This window comes from Vidua macroura, chromosome 2, assembly GCF_024509145.1.
Source record: "Vidua macroura isolate BioBank_ID:100142 chromosome 2, ASM2450914v1, whole genome shotgun sequence".
Taxonomy (NCBI): Eukaryota; Metazoa; Chordata; class Aves; order Passeriformes; family Viduidae; genus Vidua; species Vidua macroura.
Window position 1 is genome coordinate 70,720,234 of NC_071572.1, and position 16,906 is coordinate 70,737,139.

The 16,906-nt window shown below is 46.3% G+C and overlaps 2 protein-coding genes across 5 annotated transcripts in view; one reads left to right on the top strand and one right to left on the bottom strand.

Moving 5' to 3' along the window:
* CHD1L (chromodomain helicase DNA binding protein 1 like) overlaps positions 1 to 16,906 on the top strand; it is a 54,921-nt gene that overhangs the window by 15,511 nt on the left and 22,504 nt on the right. For 2 of the 3 annotated variants that reach the window (XM_053969666.1, XM_053969665.1), the window contains exon 1: positions 16,342 to 16,524. The exons of the other annotated variant lie outside the window; for it this stretch is intronic. In XM_053969666.1, the coding sequence (XP_053825641.1) occupies positions 16,428 to 16,524 (97 nt within the window). In that variant the 5' untranslated portion in view covers positions 16,342 to 16,427. Of the gene's footprint in view, positions 1 to 16,341; positions 16,525 to 16,906 lie in introns of those variants that run through there. 3 annotated transcript variants of the gene reach the window in all.
* Positions 118 to 16,399, bottom strand: LOC128803076 (uncharacterized). Of its 2 annotated transcripts, XM_053969669.1 has the most exons (20): positions 16,156 to 16,399; positions 16,017 to 16,073; positions 14,445 to 14,482; positions 13,067 to 13,207; positions 12,045 to 12,107; positions 10,755 to 10,875; positions 10,259 to 10,351; positions 9,082 to 9,242; positions 7,953 to 8,038; positions 7,656 to 7,739; positions 6,825 to 6,887; positions 6,604 to 6,681; positions 6,422 to 6,510; positions 5,677 to 5,713; positions 4,316 to 4,464; positions 4,036 to 4,098; positions 3,646 to 3,721; positions 3,188 to 3,272; positions 2,938 to 3,025; positions 118 to 2,423 (listed from the first exon to the last, which is right to left on the bottom strand). In XM_053969669.1, the coding sequence occupies exons 1-20, from the start codon at positions 16,306 to 16,308 to the stop codon at positions 2,313 to 2,315; spliced, it is 1,836 nt and encodes a 611-aa protein (XP_053825644.1). In that variant the 5' UTR covers positions 16,309 to 16,399; the 3' UTR covers positions 118 to 2,312. The 2 variants fall into 2 exon arrangements, with proteins under 2 accessions (XP_053825644.1, XP_053825645.1); XM_053969670.1 differs by lacking the exons at positions 16,017 to 16,073; positions 16,156 to 16,399 and adding an exon at positions 14,015 to 14,130 and having other exon boundaries at positions 14,445 to 14,478.

The following is a 16,906-nucleotide window of genomic DNA, read 5'->3' on the forward strand; positions in this document are numbered from 1 at the left end:
TTGTGTGTGTGGTCACTGTGTCTGCTTTGCTCACAGAACTGCTGGTAACTAGGAACTGGTCTTCTGTAGAATTTGGATAAACTAACAGCCAGGGGGAAAAAAGGAAACACAGGGGGCTTTCACCAGGATGAGTACAGTTTATTTTAGTGACCTCAGTACTAGGCAATTCTTGCACTGGAAATGTGCATTGATGAGATATGTTTAGGCAAAGGGAGGAAACAGTGTTACTGTCAGACAGTAAAAACTCACCCTTAGGAGGATGCAGGTATTTTTAAAAAATGTTTACTTTAGCATCTCTCCTCCTAGCAACCTGAGCTCCCTCACCATGCCCACAGAATGAACTAAATATTGAAATTAGAATTTTAAAGTAGCATATCATTTAGGAAGGGATTTGAAATAAATAGCTTTATCTAGCAGGATCGTAATTGAATATTTTAGACACTCATCTCATAATTCCTTGAGTAATACCATTGAATTAGGAAATACTCGGCTATTTCCTTCAAGCAGTAATGTTCCTAACTGAAAGTTATTCTTGTGAAACTCTTACTAACTCCCTTATTGCTAAGCAGTACATTTCAGCAGTTTCATTGTAATTTATGTTGGTAGTGTTAATAACTTATCATTAATAATATAGGAAATACTTTGCTTTGAGACTGTTCTTCCTAAAGCTGAGCTATACTAGACTCCAGTGAAAAAACAGTTGTGGCAGTATCCCATTCAAGATAAAAAGCACTATCAACCATACAATTAACTGAGCATGCTGGTGACAGCTGATAGTAGGAGTTGATGTTTTAACTCAGGTAATTAAGCAGGGGACAGCAATGCAATGTTCTTGCATTCAGATGCCATCTGACAACTTCAGCCATTAGTAAAGTGCTAGCTCTGGTTAAGGAGTATTTAGGTATGGGAAAAAGAAATCCCAAAACTGTACTGAGTTTGGGAGAAACTGCAACTACTTTCTGTTTCTTCTTTTCTTCCATGCTACATAAGAATTCAGTGATCTCTGCTGTCTGTAGGACAGCTGCTCCAACAGCCTGATCACAATTCCAGGATACCTGATAAGGTAGGCAACAGGAGATGCCTCTGAGCATTCACCCCAAAATGAACACAAATGCTTAGGTTTAGTTAGTCCTAAGCCTTTCCTTTCACATGGCCCTAATATTGCTGACAGGACAAAGGTACTAGGGAATTTACAGTCTGGAGCCTTTCAATAAAACAACATGGTGGTTTACAGCCATGTCATGCTGTATGTAGTAATCCATGTCTACCTTGATTACTCTAAGAAATAATTTAAAGATAAGAGAAGGCTGGCTTCTTATCTAGAGCAGGCTCTTTCCTGCATATGTTCTTTTGCTCTTTGTGCAACACCTTGCTTGCATCCAGCTTCAATTTTGCAGTAGCTCAGTAGCATTTCCTACAAATTCCACCTGTTTCTAATAGCTGGCTCAGCACTCCTTGAACAGTATTTCAAAGCATTATCCAGTGGCTTCTACCATTTGGTCACCTAGATGATAAGAGGTTTATATATAAGCAACGAGCAAAAGAAAAGAGGGTCTTCAAGGCTTAGCTTGGGAAATGGAGATGTGCAAAAGCCAAAACACTGCACCAGGGCTTTGGGGTGGAGTCAGGGAGGGTTCATGGCTTTTCCTCCCCTTGCATGCCAGGCTGAAGGGAGGCAGGATTCTGGGGCAGTGAGCATACCCAGACACTGTGCAGCCACTGGGCTGTCCTTGTACTGCTGGCAGCACCTCCTTAGCTACAGGCTTTATGGTTTGCTCCCTGTGCCTGAGTACAGGGCCAAAACAAACACTGCCTAAGTGCAGGTGGGTAAGATCCTCCTCATTCCAACGGTGCTAGGCAGTGTTTGTTGCCTTTCCCCTTCAGAAACAGTACCTTTGTTCTGTCCTGGAGGAGGAGGAGTTCCATGACAAGGTTAAGGTTTTACCTTGCCATATACAGTTGTATGAACTGCCTGCGTGCAGTCCTGCAGATGCAACTGCCTTCCACCCATACACAGGACCCCTACAAGGGAAGAAATTGTACAAGATAGTTGCAGCTTCCCCTGTTAGCAAAACCCCAACTAGCTAGCACAGTTAGTCTCCCTAGTATGAACTGAACCATCCATCAAGCAGGGAGCAGAAATTATGTCTGCTCAGCCTCAGTGCCTGATTAGATCAGTGGTTTGTCCCCATTCCTCAGATGGGCCTGCTTCTATGCCTTATTCTGATGATCACTGAAAACAAGTTCACTCTAATACTTGGTCAGGTCAGACTAGGAAAAAAACAGACTTGTTCCCCATTTTGGTAGCTCCATCATGCGAGGATGTCATAATAAATGGATGGTTTTTTGGTCTGGTCACGGAACTGCTCCAGCTTTAGGCCGATCCTCAGAAGAACAGCTTCATCCCACCATTTTGCCATGACCTGGGAGAAGATGAGAGGCAGAAGGAGAAGGATGAATGAAAAAAAGTAGCATTATATAGATGCTCTTGAAAGTCTTGGAAACAATTGCCCCCCATCTCAACATTCTCAAAAGATGTTTTCTCCTTTTAGCCCAGTAAGTATGGCATCACTGTATTTGGGAAAGCAGCTGTGTGACTTTAAATTGCAAGACATAGAGCTTTCCTTTACATGAGACCTGTTTCAAGGGGAAAGGATTTAAAAGAAGTTACAGAAATGAGAAATAAGAGAGGAAAGGGTAGTGACCAATACTGGGTATTGTTGCAAGTAGACAGGGAGACAGAGAAGTCTTTCTCAAAGATACTCAGAGACCTCTGCCATTCAGGAGTGAGGCAAATCACCCCCAAATCAAAGCTTTTATTTCCGGTACCTGCTAGCAAGTGAGCTGTGTGGACCAGCAGAGACCTGATTGTGATGCTTTAGGACAAAGCCAGCTGGGGATTTTGTGCCCCAGCATTCACAAAGAGCAAATACTCACCTGGAGGCTAATTGGAAGCCCAGCAGTAGAATATCCAATGGGGACCACAAGGCCTGGAACCCCAGTGAAGTTACCAAGCTGCATGAACCTAGGAGGAAAAAACTGCCATTGGTATTCCTGGGGACAGCAGCAAATTCATCCTTTTTTGGTAGAGGCAGCTATGATTAATCTCTCCCACCTTACAGTGTGATGTTCTTTTCCAGCTGTTCCCAAACATTTGTTTCTGTAATGCAAGTGGCACTTTCCTTACCTCATCGACCGGACTGTGAAGGACATATCACTGCTCCCAGTCAAGAGGTCAGATTCATAAATTCTTGGAGCAGTGCAAGGAACAGCTGTGGAGGAATCACAAAATGACTGAACTTGAAAGGGACTTCAAGAAGTCATCTTGTCTAACCTTCTGGCTCAGGAATGGTCAGCAAATGCAGGGTGCCCATGACCATGTCCAAATAGCTTTTGAATATTCCCAGGGATGAAGATCCCACAGGCTCTCTGGGCAACCTGATGCAGTGCCCTGGATATAACAAGTCTAGAAATACACAGCAATCATTCTAATCAGGCTGCATTATCCTCTAAGGGTGCAAGGCACAACAAAGTGCACAAAAGTCATACTCTCAAAATTGAGGAGGGAGAGTTAATGAAGTGACTGCTCTTAAAAGGTACCACACAGCTGTTGAGGACTGGCTCTTTAGCCAAGAGTGCCAATACCTGGTGTAAGGATACAGTTCACAGTGCTGAAGATCTCTTGCAAAAATCTCATGCTCCGAGTTCTCTGTCGATTTGCCTGCAAGCAGAGAGAATACTGTCTGATGGGCCCTCTTGGTTCACAAAAGTAGTGTTTGATGTTGGCAGACTCTGCCCATCAGCATCTCTGCCTTTGCAAAAGAAGACACCATTCCTGTAATTTGGAATCGGGGTACAGGACAAGTGGCATGTCCTCTGTGGTGCCCTACCATCCAGCATGCTTTCACAGCAGAGGACAACTAAAGCTGGGTGACATCTTCCTATGGGAATGGGGAGACTAAGAGAAGCCCCTACCCCACCTTTACAGTTTCACTAAGTGCCTCCCTTCAGCCTTCACCCAGTTATGTTCCTTACCTTAATATAATCCAGAGCTGTGAACTGGGAAGCCAAGGCCAGGCTAGCCTGAGTTTCCAAATTCTGAAATGGAAAAAACTGATCAAGGCTCTGCTTGCAGGAAACTGAACTGTGCAAGCCCAGGAGTTCTCTTCCAGGTCTGCTCTTCTATACCAATAGCAATCCAACAGGCAGTTTGTCATAGAAGAAGCAGGAGCACCTCGGGTTTCTCACTGACATGACATTTGATCTGTATCAGCCAGAACAACTACTGACACTGCTCCAAGCTGCTGCTACTTACCATTTCATGGAAATGTTTATTTAAGTCAGGTTGCAGGAAGTCCCTCATCTCACTGAGAATGCAGATCACATGTGCCACTCGGGCTTCCTCCATCTCTGGAAGAGAGACTTCAACCACACTGGCTCCCAAACTCTGCAGGTGCTTCACCGCTGTGTACGGGACAGGTAAAGCACAGACAGCATCCCTGAGTTCTCCAGACTTCACAGAAAGGCTGCAAATCCCCAACCCCTGCAGAGTGAGAGACCCCATACACCATTGCAGGGCAAGCGTCTTCAGTGCACCGCGTGGCATGCATGGCTGCAGCTGCTTCCCCTAGGGAATGTTTTCAACCTAACTACATCTCAGTATTCCAACAGGGCAGGGGCTGCAGCCAGGTTCCTAACTTGCCTGCTATATTTCAGGTAAATTCACCTCACCCCTCTAGCCTCCCAGTTAAGCCAAAGAGTAAAAGGACTGACAGTGTTTCCCTGAGCACTTCACATGACCAGTGTTCTATCAGCATGAAGTGATTATTTAGCATCAAGAGATTCCCATTCAAAGTCTCTTCTGAACCATAATGGTAAAGGAACCAGGGAATACTCAAGAGACCAGGTAAACAATACAGAGCCACTAAATCTTGATGCACTTTAACAAGGCTGAACACCAAGACTTTGGGAAAAGTGAATTTTTTGCAGTCTGAAAAGAATCCTCTTATTTCTGTGACCCCAGCTTCTTCATAAATATCCAAGCTTGCCTATGATCCATCTCTCCTAAGAAAACTCTATAAATGTAGAAATGTGTTTGTGGAAATAAGGAGGGTGAAGAAAATCCAGGCAAAGCCTGAATACTCAGGCTCCAATGCAACTACTATACCAGGCATTGTAGAGGCTTTCTCCCCTACCCCAAGTACACACCAGGGTCAATTTTGTTTAATCTAAACTACGACAAAGGCACCCTAAAAGCACCACTTGGTGGATTTCAAGGAAATGCCAGTGGACTATATCACAAAGACCCAGCACTGTATTCCTACTAAGCATTATGTTGTGAAACAAGGCCTTCCCTTAAAAGTCTTTTACTATTAAAGCTTGCAGAGTAAGTATTACCAAGCACAGATCTGTCATTATACACACAGAGGCTGAGCACACTGGACTGCATTCTTCCATTGTAATCTGACAAGCCTACAACTGCTGAGCTTTTTAACCCTCAGCAGCCAGAGGGGGCTTCCCCAATACAAAGTTACTGCTGTTTATCCAGACAGACTCCTTTAAGCAACTGCCTTTAAGGACTTCAGACAAGAGCTATTTGATGCATACATAAGAGGAGCACCAAGTGACACCATAACATCAGGCACAATAAGAGACTAACAGACCTTCCCTCTTTACCTTTCTCACAGGCAGACAGGACTTCAGCATCACATGCCTAAAGAATAAGAAGAAAGAACTTTAGTAACTTTAGTAACTGCTCTCCTCGTCTTGGCAAACACTCTCACCAGGACTTCAGTCCTCATGGTGCCTTCCTTGTTCCTGTCCCTAACAGCAGTGAAACACAGTCTTACAGGACATAGGTCACACGCTGCAAGAGAAGAGCTTGCAGGTCACACCCCTAATGAAAAGGAAAGGTCAGCTTTTCCAGAGCAGAGAATATTCCCAGATGCACTGTGCCATAGCCAGTAAGAGTCTTTTTTGTACCTTCAGGAGGAAATCCTGAGTACACTTCTGGGGCTGTATTACAATTTTCAAGCAGTACTAGCTTGCAAGCCCCATTTCTACATTGGAATAATGAAATAACATTCAGCAGCTACAGCACCATCACCAAGTGGATACACTCCTTTTCCTCACTTGATTTTAAACTAACTGCCTTTTGTAATCAGTTCAGAAGCATCACATCCAATAGAATCAGCAGTAGTAATTACCTTTCCTCATGCCTCCAACAGACTCTTACTCAAAACACTGCCTTCGAAAAAAATATCTCCATGTTGACGTTTTCACACAGGCTGTATTATCTTCCAACTACAGGACTAAATATCAAAAGCTTTAATGACGACAGGCAAGATAACAATGAATGCACTGGGCTCCTTTAAAATCTTATTTTGCAAAGCAGCAGAAATATAAGAGATAAACCAGGCACCTTAAAAAATGTCCAGTCCACTCCCAGTTTTAAGCCTTTCAGGTCAGGAGCACACATATCAGATAGGGTTGCTTTGGGCTGTTTTAGTCCTGCAGGGAACAAAGAAGAGTTCCTCCTTTTATTCTAGGATGCCTCTAGGAAGGGAGAGCATCTGGGCTCAGGGAGGGAGAGGGCTCACCTACCATATGGATAGAGCAGATCTGGCTCAGCAAGGATACTGTAAACAATGGCTGCATCTGCCACTGATGTACAGATAGGGCCTGTAAAAGAAACCAGTTATAAAAAAGTGACAAGAGGTAAATGGTACCTTCCTCCCCAGGTCTTTTCTAGGCAGAGATTGCCTCCCCTATGAGAGAGAGCAGCACACAGCAAGGTCCCTGAAGTGGAGCACAAGTCCCCTTACCTACGCTGACTGTGGAGTAGGAGAGTGGCAAGCTGCCATGACAACTGATGCGCCCAAATGTACCTGGAGAACAAGAAATGGGACTTAGCTGGGTATCAGCAGTCACTTCTATGTCTGCTGTTTCAGAGTCCAGTCTCTCATCTGTCAGTACCCTGTTCTGCTGACCCCAATCTGTCTCATCAGTGAAACATGTGAATAATGAAATTGGTTTCCCCCCCTAGAAATTATTTAGTTGAGCGGAAATATGTGCAGGGACATATTTTGGAATAATTGTATTTAAATATGCAGAAGCAGCATTTGTGGTGTGGAGGATGGGGAGGCAGGAGCAGGATTATCAATAGCAGGAGACAGCACCCCCTTGGAGGTCTCACCCACTTCACTGGTGAGACTTCATGACTAACACCCGCTGTCTTCTGCAAATACTCATATCACCTTTCTGACCAGTTGCACTTTGTTATCATCATCATCTTCCTCAGATGAATCAAGACTTGTCAAGTTGACCACATGTGAAGGATGGAAAGAGAGTAATGGCTGAGTATATGGTCTCAGATGAAAGATAGAAAGGAAAGGGTAGAAAGGAAAAGCAGCATACATATTTTGTTTAGTATTTGATGTAAGTAAGTTAGGATTTTTGAACATGTGTTGAACAGAGAGTAGAGAATATTTCCATGCTGCCAGTCTAACCCTCATGACTCTCTGGGTGTTATATTTCAGTTTCTCTGGTCAAGTTTTACTTCACAGGAATGAATAAGTGTCTGACTTGTTTGTGGCATTCTAGCTGGAACAGCAAACAAGACAAACACACACCCCTCCATGATTAAAGGGCTCTACCTTTCAGCCCCACCACACCACAGAATGAAGCAGGAATCCTCACAGAGCCTCCTCCGTCTGTGCCAATAGCCACGGGGCAGAGACCTACAAAAAACCCACACATTGGCCTGCGATCAGAGACACAACATGTTGCCCTGTCCATTCTAACAGCAGCTCTATCCAAGACAGCACACAGAGCTCTCTGTTTAGCTACAAGTTCCCTCCAGCTGCTAAACCCAACCCCCCCATAAAAACTAAATGCCTGAAGTACTCTGGCTCAGGACCTTCCTCCCACCAATTCCATTTAGGACCACCTACCTGCTGCTACAGCTGCTGCTGACCCACTGGAGCTCCCACCTGTGAAGTGGTTAGGATTGTAGGGATTCCTAGGGATCTTGTGGTACCTGGAGCAGACAAAGATTGTTTAACCTTTTCTTAGGATGACTGTGTGCATTACAGGGCAGGAAAAGATCCAGAAACACAGCTCAGGGATTCTGATCTCTTGGAAAAGAGATGCCATTTAATCTCACAGTGCCATGTCCCTAGAAAACAGGATGCAAGGAAAGACTTCTGCCTCAGAATCCAATCTCCCGTGAGCACAAGCAGCCCATCCAAAAGAGGACCAAAGCATGAGAAAAGATGCTGCTTCAGCTCTTCTTTTGGCAATGGCACCGTGCCATTACTGCCTGCCACAGTGCATGATGCAATTCCAAAAGGTGGAGCAGCTGGTGGCCAGCAATCCTTACAGACAAGCAAGTCAGCTCTGCCCTTTATCCCCAAGCAGCAGCTCCCCACGCCTCCAGCCTGACCACAGCCCCAGCCAGCAGAGCCCTGCCAAGCCGCTGGATCCAGCCGTCCTCCCATGGTGAGGAAATGCTGGCACGCTGTTGCAGCCGAGGGGGAGCCCTAGCTCCACCCAGCTGCACATGCACCAAGTGTGGCTCTACACAAGGCTTATCAAAGCCCTGAGCACCACTGCTCTGGAGCTGAGTTCTCAGCTTGGCTATAGCTGGAGAATTCACCATAGTAAAGCAAATCCAGTGAACCTGTTTTAGCTAGGAAGTAAAACCACTATGTTCTCCTGAGATGACTGTACCTTTTTCTCAATGTTCTAGGCCTTCAGCCATCACTGAGGCTGAGCATTTTTACTTGTTTTCTGTCACAGCTGTTGTGCACCACTCATACTATAAACATTCACACCTCCAGGCCCGTAAGGCCTGACAAACCAAGTTCCTTACTCAGCAGACAACACTTGGAGCCTCTCCTTCCTTTGGTTTCAAGAGCCTTCAGGCTTCCACAGCTACTCTAACCCTCAAATCTACAGTACTGGTTTTCATACCCTCGGGGCTCTGTCATGCTTCCCCTTATTTTTGTACCCTTCCCTGGGAGTTCTGGACAGTCATAGGTATTTCTAGACTGGGAGAAGAGAGAAGACAGGGATTTTTACCTATTAGGGTTGCAACCAGTTGTTCCAGTCCCTAGTTCATGCATGTTTGAGACCCCAATAATGATAGCCCCAGCCTCTCGCAGCTTCTTGGCCACAGTAGCATCTTCTGTTTCTGGCTGTGTCCCAAGATACACTGTTCCCACTCGGTGATGGTAAGGCACCTTAGCAAGAAGACACCTAATTATTCATTCTAAAACCCTGGCAAAGGAGAACATGCACACTTCTACATCACAACAGACCCCAGACATTAGGACCCCTGGAGGTAAGCAAGGGTTAGGGAGCACCACTCTTCAGCTTGTCCTGTGTTGGTCTCTGTCAGAAGGGACACTTAACCCTTCAATATTTGGTCCTTCTTCCCATGCAGAGGAGTCCTTTTCATACCATGATACAGTAGAGCAGAAACATATAGATGATCAAAGCTGCCTCCCTGCAGCAATGCAATTGCTATGCCCAGAGGCTGAAGATCAACTTGGCCCCACAGCACACAGCTCTGTGCTCCATCTTTCTATGGACAGAGCTACAACATTTCAGATCTGCATGCTTTGAAGCCTGACATCAAGATTAGTCGAATGCCAAAATAACAAATGGGCTTATTTTCAGGATGCACTAAGTACTCTTTACTTCGAGGCAGCAACAGAAGAATCTGTACATAAACAGGACTCTCACCATAGGGGTAGGTCTCTGCAGAGCCTACAACAGCCTGATGGCACTGCCTCAAGTATTTACAGTTAGCTGTTGTTAGGCCACAGGTAAAAATCTTTGTCAATAGGAATTTTCAAAGGAACTTGTGTATTTCTCGCACGTGTATTTTAAGGTGAGAGGGATGCTTTGCCAGCGGAGTAGAGTCAGTGCCTGAGAAATACAGACAGTTACACCCACTGTACAGATGCTTTTATACATTCTCATTTCATCATAAGAGACTGTTTCCCACACCCACCCTCTATTCCTTGTGGATTAAAGAGATCAGTACAAGATATGGAACACATCTGCTGTATGCAAAATCTGTCTTCACCCTGCAAAACTTGTTAATCCTACTCACTACAAACCCACATACAACCCCTCATTTCAAACATATTCTCAGGCTTCTGTTGAGAAGTTGGTCTCAAAACCTTGTCACAATGAGTTGTCCAGGTTAACCACCTCCAGCAGGAACTGGCAGCAAGACAAGGAAACTCACCACTTTGAACTCTTCTTTCAAGCACACTGGGATGCCATCCAGACAAGACAGGGTACACTTATTTCTGTAACGAGTAGTGGAGGCCTCAGCCATCTGCACAGAGAAAAAGAAAAAGCATAAAGCATATATATATATATATTTAGCTGAGCTGAAGGTCATCACCAGTATGGGAATGGATATTAAAAATGGCTTTCTTGGCCAGCTTATCAAAGTTTCCTTCTTCCACCATATGCTGGTGGGAAACTACAACTTGGAACCATCTACATTAATGGATGCCACATAAGCACAGAAGTCCTATTATAAACAGTCATCCAGCAGGAAACAGATTGCTTTAATGCTACCTCTCTTTGCAGGAAGGTAAGCAAACTTGGTTGTAGTCCGCTAAACACAGAGGAAGGAAAAATTTACTTATTTTTCTGTGCATATTGGCCCTTCTAATGGGTGCTACTGCCCTTGGGGTGGCAGAGGCCCCTTTCCTACCAGAGTCAGACATTACCAGCATTATTTGCTCCTGGTCCCATTGCACTATGGCTCTCAGCGGCGGCGTGGATTTGTCACAGTCCTCTAACATGGCAATGATGTTCCTGGCTACCTGGGATGGCGTCAGCTTCCCACTCCTACAGGACAGAAGAAGTTGGGAGTTTGTTACAACACCTCCCTTCACACATCCACTCACAGGGTTTGTCTCCCGTGCAGCAAGATGGCAGCTGACACAGCTTTAAGGAAGAATTAGGTAAGAATCTCTGTGTGGTGATGATCTGAACACTGTTGACACCATCAAGACAGGAGATTCCTTTCCTTAAGGGGAGAATTTGCCTACACAGAATGCTCCTTAGAGGAGGGGCAAAAGCTAAGAGAGTTACCCAAATGTTCCTGAACCACCAGACAAATAAACAGGGACAAACTGCTGACAGCTATATTGAGAATCCTCAAGCTCCTGAAAGCTTGGAAGCTATGAAACTCCCAGTATAATGAGCTAAGACCAAGAGGTCAGACTCCTTTATGCAGGCCTCCCACTACAGAGAAGGGGCTGCCACCAGTACTGTCATAACCCACCTTTAATAAACCTGCCTTCCCTCCTGGCAAAGGCTGTGCTACACCACCAACACACCATCTCTGGCTGACACAAAAGCCTCACGGCCAAGATGCACCTGTGACACCAGACTGCAGTGTCAGCCCTTTGCTCCAATGCCACAGCCTGCAGGCAGAGGTGGCCCTTGAGGAACAAGTTCTAGGGGTGCAAGAATATTTTTCCAAGGGCTCCACTTCTGGCACATGTCCCAGAGGCAACTAGGATTACCAGGCAGCCAACAGCTCACAGAACCCCAGAGTCAGGGGGGTGCTTTCAGCTCTTTCCAAGCTGGACACATTTACTGGGTGAAAGCAGCTGTCTTCCTCAGACAAGCACAAGGAGCTGGGGAACCAAGGGATTCATCAGAGACCCACAGTATGCACAACTGGCATAATCCAGATCAACCTTCATCTACTTCTCATTCATGTTTGAGTAAACAAGATATGTAGAAATCTCTCTTGGACAAGACTGACAATAAGCCAAAGAAAATGGCATTTAAATATCCTTGCAGGGCTTGTAAAGTTGTGTCAGCTCTCCCAGCTGACATTCCTTTGTTATTGTACTAAAGGGAAAGAACAGCAGGAAGTGATGATGAACAACGGCACCTCAAGGACAATGCTAACAAAGAGATTCCTGGGAGCCTGCGGAACAGTGGCAGCCCACAGCAGAAGGAACATGTGGGACAGGTTGTTTCCAGACCATAATTTCACCTACCAGTAGCATTCCAGATAGTCTTTGATCCCTTTGAAGCTAAACCCATTCCTAGCAGAATCAGACCTGCAAAAGAAAGGATTAAAAGGTGCAACTGTGAGCCACCAAAGCCAGGTTTGTTCAGACCTGTAGACTTCAGCATCACTGAACAACGCAGATTTGCGCATCATTCACAGTAAACCATGTGAATTGCCAGCCTCTGCATTGCACCTCACACTCTGTCAGACAACACAAGCCTTGCACACAAGCCAGGCAACAGGCACACTATGGATGCCACAGAAATAAGGGACTAGTTTTGCCAGTATGTTCTAGTTTCTTCATATTCCTACTGAAATACAGCAGTCATTAAACTGTTCAAAATATATTCCAGATTTACATTTTCTACTCACCACTACAACATTATAGCCTAGCTGGAATATACTTTTGAACCTACTCCCAGACCTTTGTCAAAAATTCAATCCAGAGACAGCCAGCAGCACATCTGGGTGTGTAGTGCAGGAGTGGGAAAAAGCACCATGCAGCACACACAAGCAAACTGCTTCAACACCAAATCATGGCTCTAGCACATAAGCAGTAGGCCACCTCTCATCACTAACAAAGCTAATTTTTTGTGCATCATTTTCTTTAGAACCTGTGTTCCTTCTCTCCTCCAAGCAAACCTGGTGTTCTCTTTGAGATTCCCTGCAGGCTAGAAACAGCACTCCTGTAAAGTCACTTAGAGAAATCTATTTACTGACTAGCCAAAAACTAAGTGTACCTGCTCTAATAGTGCAACCAGTGCCCTGGTAAGGGCAGAATTCGGTCTCTCTCCAATAGTCAGACTTTTCCCTTTCACATTGCTTGTAATTACTGGTGATTTGTAAGTTACAAAAGGCAAGATGACTGACAGCACTCTTTGTTTTGTGAAGTGGTTGGGCATGGAAACAAGAATTCAATCTAAATTGCTGACAATGACAGCTTCCCACTAACATACCAGTGCCAGCAAGTGTATTCTTCCACTTCTCTCTTACACATCACATACTGACCTTGCATCTGTCAGCTGCTTGATAACATCTGAAGGGTTTTTAGCCTCAGACATGTCTTCTGTAACCCCTGCAGCAACCTCCGGGATAAATGTGGGATCTTCATGAATGTCAAGGGAACGCATAAGCGAGAAGTTGTTCATTCTGAATAAGAAAGAGTCACTGCTGGAGTTTTCAACCTCGACTATTACTAATTTTTCAGACTGTTCAGAAGGAACCTTACCCAAGAACATTTTGTCTTAGCAGTCTACTTTCACAGCAGGGAGCTGCAACAGTTACAAGCTAATCTCTCTCGCATATTTGCTAAAGGCAGCATCAAATCTATTCTGCCTGTTTAACAAAGCCTTCTACCTCTTGATATAAGGCCAGCCTCTGTAAACTCGAGCTGGGAAAGAAATGGTGGAAGTTTTGATTCACTTTAATTAGACCTCTCATACACAGACCAAACAAGACAGGAATAGAAAGGAAAATAAAAGGAGAATGTAGTGTAAGCCATACATTCAACCACTAATCCTGTTAAAACAAGCACCTCTTCAGACTTTTCCATGACCTCCTTCAACATAGTTTGTTTGCAATCAAATACAACGGGGATTGCAGCATAAATCCATAGCTTGGACCACACAAAGCAAGGAGATCAAAACCCTGTCACAGATATCAAGGAATGATCTGCAGTATAACAGCAGTGACACTTGCCTGGATTTGATTTGCTCAAAAAGCCCACATCCCAAGTTAAATTCAGGGGTGACACAGTTCTCAGTGTCCTGGGATCTGCACAGATGACCCTTCAAATGACGGGCAAACTATACGAAAAAAGCATGAAGAGGTTTCTGAACCTCTTATCAAAGTGTCTCCTTGTGAAATGTATACTTGAAATCAGTTTCTGAACAAAAACATATGAAAGAAAGAAGAAAGGCTGACCTAAAATAGAGAACATCATTAAAAAGAACTCACCAAATCCTTTGAACTTTATGTCTGGCCTCACTTTCCCGCTACTACTATTCTTTTAACCCTATCAGTGGTAAGAACAGCATATTTGCACATCCACCAGCTTTGAAAAAAAGATTGTCCTTTAACAAAAGACCAAAGACAAAGAGACATAAAGGCAAACAAAAGGCAAAAAGAAAAGCTGATGAATACATTTTCTATGCACCTGCACAAGTGTGAAAAAAAGTTAATTTCTTCTCATAGAGACCCACTCAAATGACAGTAGTTAAAAAATCTAGCAAACATTTATGAAGTAATCTTATTCTCCAATCAAATTATGCAGCTTTTCTCTTTAATAAATACAGTTTTAGATAACCTACAAGCAGTGTGCAATGCAAGTACCTTAAACTTAAAAAAAGAAAGAAACTCAGAGTGGGAGAAAAGTCCCCATGCTTACCTCATTAAGAACGGCAGTAAGCAGATCTGCCCAAAAGCCTAGGAAAAAAGGAAGCAAAAATGTTGGTTTGCAGCAATTTTGACCTGAACACCTTCTTTCACTAGACAAGGAATGCTGAATATGCTCACGATTGCTGCAGGCTCAGAATACCCTAGAGAGCACACAACGCTATGCAGTAGAGAAATAGCACAAACATTTGTATTTTACACCACAAAAAAGGCCTGAAACGCTTTCCCTCCACCTCTCATATTTATATAATTATAAAAAGAGTATTCTTCTGATTCCTCTGCCTTTGTCTTTCCCTGACTCACACAAAAAGCCTGAAGCTGCAACACTGTTAAGAAGCATCTATATAGCTCCCATCCGTTATTTTCATCATGTTCCACAGATTATGCAAACACTGGATAAGGCAGGAGCTTATTATTTTATTTACCATTAGGACATTGCCCATCTCTCAACCAGCTCCCCCAGTAACATGAGTCAACTTAGTGTGAGAAATTTAGAGACTCTGTGGTAGCAGACAGCAGAAAATAGTCTTTCAATACCCTGGCTCCCAGAGTAGCAGCATCAACAGTCCCAAAGAGACCAGCCTTGTTCTGGCCTGTCTTAATATCTTAACAACGGACTTCAGAAACACGTTGAGAGATGTACAAATACAGTACAAGTCTGAGGCAAGGCTCACACTGCCAGTCCCACAAAGTGGCATGTTACCTCACACATTGCATAATAATTACAGCACCTTTTTGAAAACACATGGTTCCTAATCTATATCTCATCTAGCACAGCACAATCCCGTAGGAGATTGAGAATCTCACATCCCCCTTCAAGTGAGGTATTGGGAAAGGAAAGAAGTCCTCCGCCATGCAGCAGAAGCAGCCACAAAACAAAAGATAACAAAGTACTCTGCTTGTTACATCTTGACAGAAAGCCACTCCTAAGGTATTCTCACAAATAAACACAGCCCATCAAGCTGTTTCACTCCCGGCCCAGACGGACACCAAGCTTTGTAAGAGATGCCACAGCCGAAAAGAAACTTTTGTGCCTACTTCGCTCAAAAGGAAAGGCCAAGCAACAGCAGCAGCCATCAGACCCAGCTGCTCCCAGCAGAGGCAGGTGCGAGGTGGGCAGTGCCCAGGGGATGCAGGCTTTTGTCCCCCCTGCACCCCGACACCGAGCAGTCCCAGTGCCACAGCGGGATCAGCCCGCAGCTCCCAAACACGCCAGAGCCCACCCGAGGGGAGCACCGGCTACCTTCAGCACCCTGCAGGAACCCTCCTCAGAGGGCTGAGGGATCCGAGTCCTTTGACGTCCAAGGAAAGCTGCTGGCAGCTCTATTTCGAGTTTGATGTCAGCTTTGGGCTCTCCAAACCCGAAGACACACAGGGCCCCCTCAGCAGCCAGAGGCCGGCACTCTCAGTGCCCACGGCACCACACCTGTAGGGCTGGGTGAACCCGAGAGCACGCAGAGAGCCACAACCACCCCGCCGAGCCCCGCTCTCTCTCCGGACCCCCCGCCCGGTTTTCCCCGCGCAGCCCCGGGTTTCACTGCCCCGTTTGCCGGCCCGCACTCACCGTGTTAGCCACATGGACGAAGAGGCGCAGCCCGGCGCCGCACAGCCTCGGAGCCCACTGCGAAGAGAAGGCGAGAAGTCAGATGAGCGCCGGCCCCGCCGCCCCGCGCCCGCCGCCCCCCGCCCGGCCTGGCGCTCACGGTGTCCCGGGGCGGGCCCGGCGGCCCGGCCTGGCGCGGCCCCCGGCGGTGCAGCACGGCCGCCGCGCTGCCCGTGTGCCGCCGCCCGCAGCACAGATAGGCGGCGGCGGCCGCGGACAGCACCGACAGGAGCAGCAGCAGCAGCGGCGCCATCGCGGTTCTCCCTCCCAGCGAGCCCTCCCGCTGCCGGGGCGGTGCTGGGGCTGGCCCCGCCCGCAGCCGGCCTCAGGCGGCGGGAACGGAGCGGCGGTCCGGGTGACTGACGTCCCGCCATGTCCCGCTTCTTCCAGGCACTCTGCCGCGCCGGCGGCGCCCGGGCCGGGGGTCCGGGCGTGCAGGAGGCGGACGTGCAGCGGTGGGGGCTGACAGGTCAGCGGGGAGCCCGGGGAAAGGGTCGGCAGGGAGCCTTAGGGGTGCGGGGGCTGTCAGAGATGGCGGGAGGCGGCGGAGGGGCCCCGCGCTGCCTGGTGCCGCCCAGATCATAGAATGGCGTTGGAAGGGGACCTCGAAGATTATCCAGTTTCAACCCCCCTGTCATGGGCAGGGACGCCTCCGTCTAGACCAGGTTGCCCAAAGCCCCATGCGACTTGGCCTTGAACATCTCGAGGGATGGGACATCTACAACTTCCCTGGGCAACCTGTTCCAGTGGCTCACCATCCTCGCAGTAAAGATTTTTCTCCTAATGCCTATTCTAAATATATCCTGTTTCAATTTGAACAGATTCCCTCTTGTCCTGTCACTGCAGGCTCC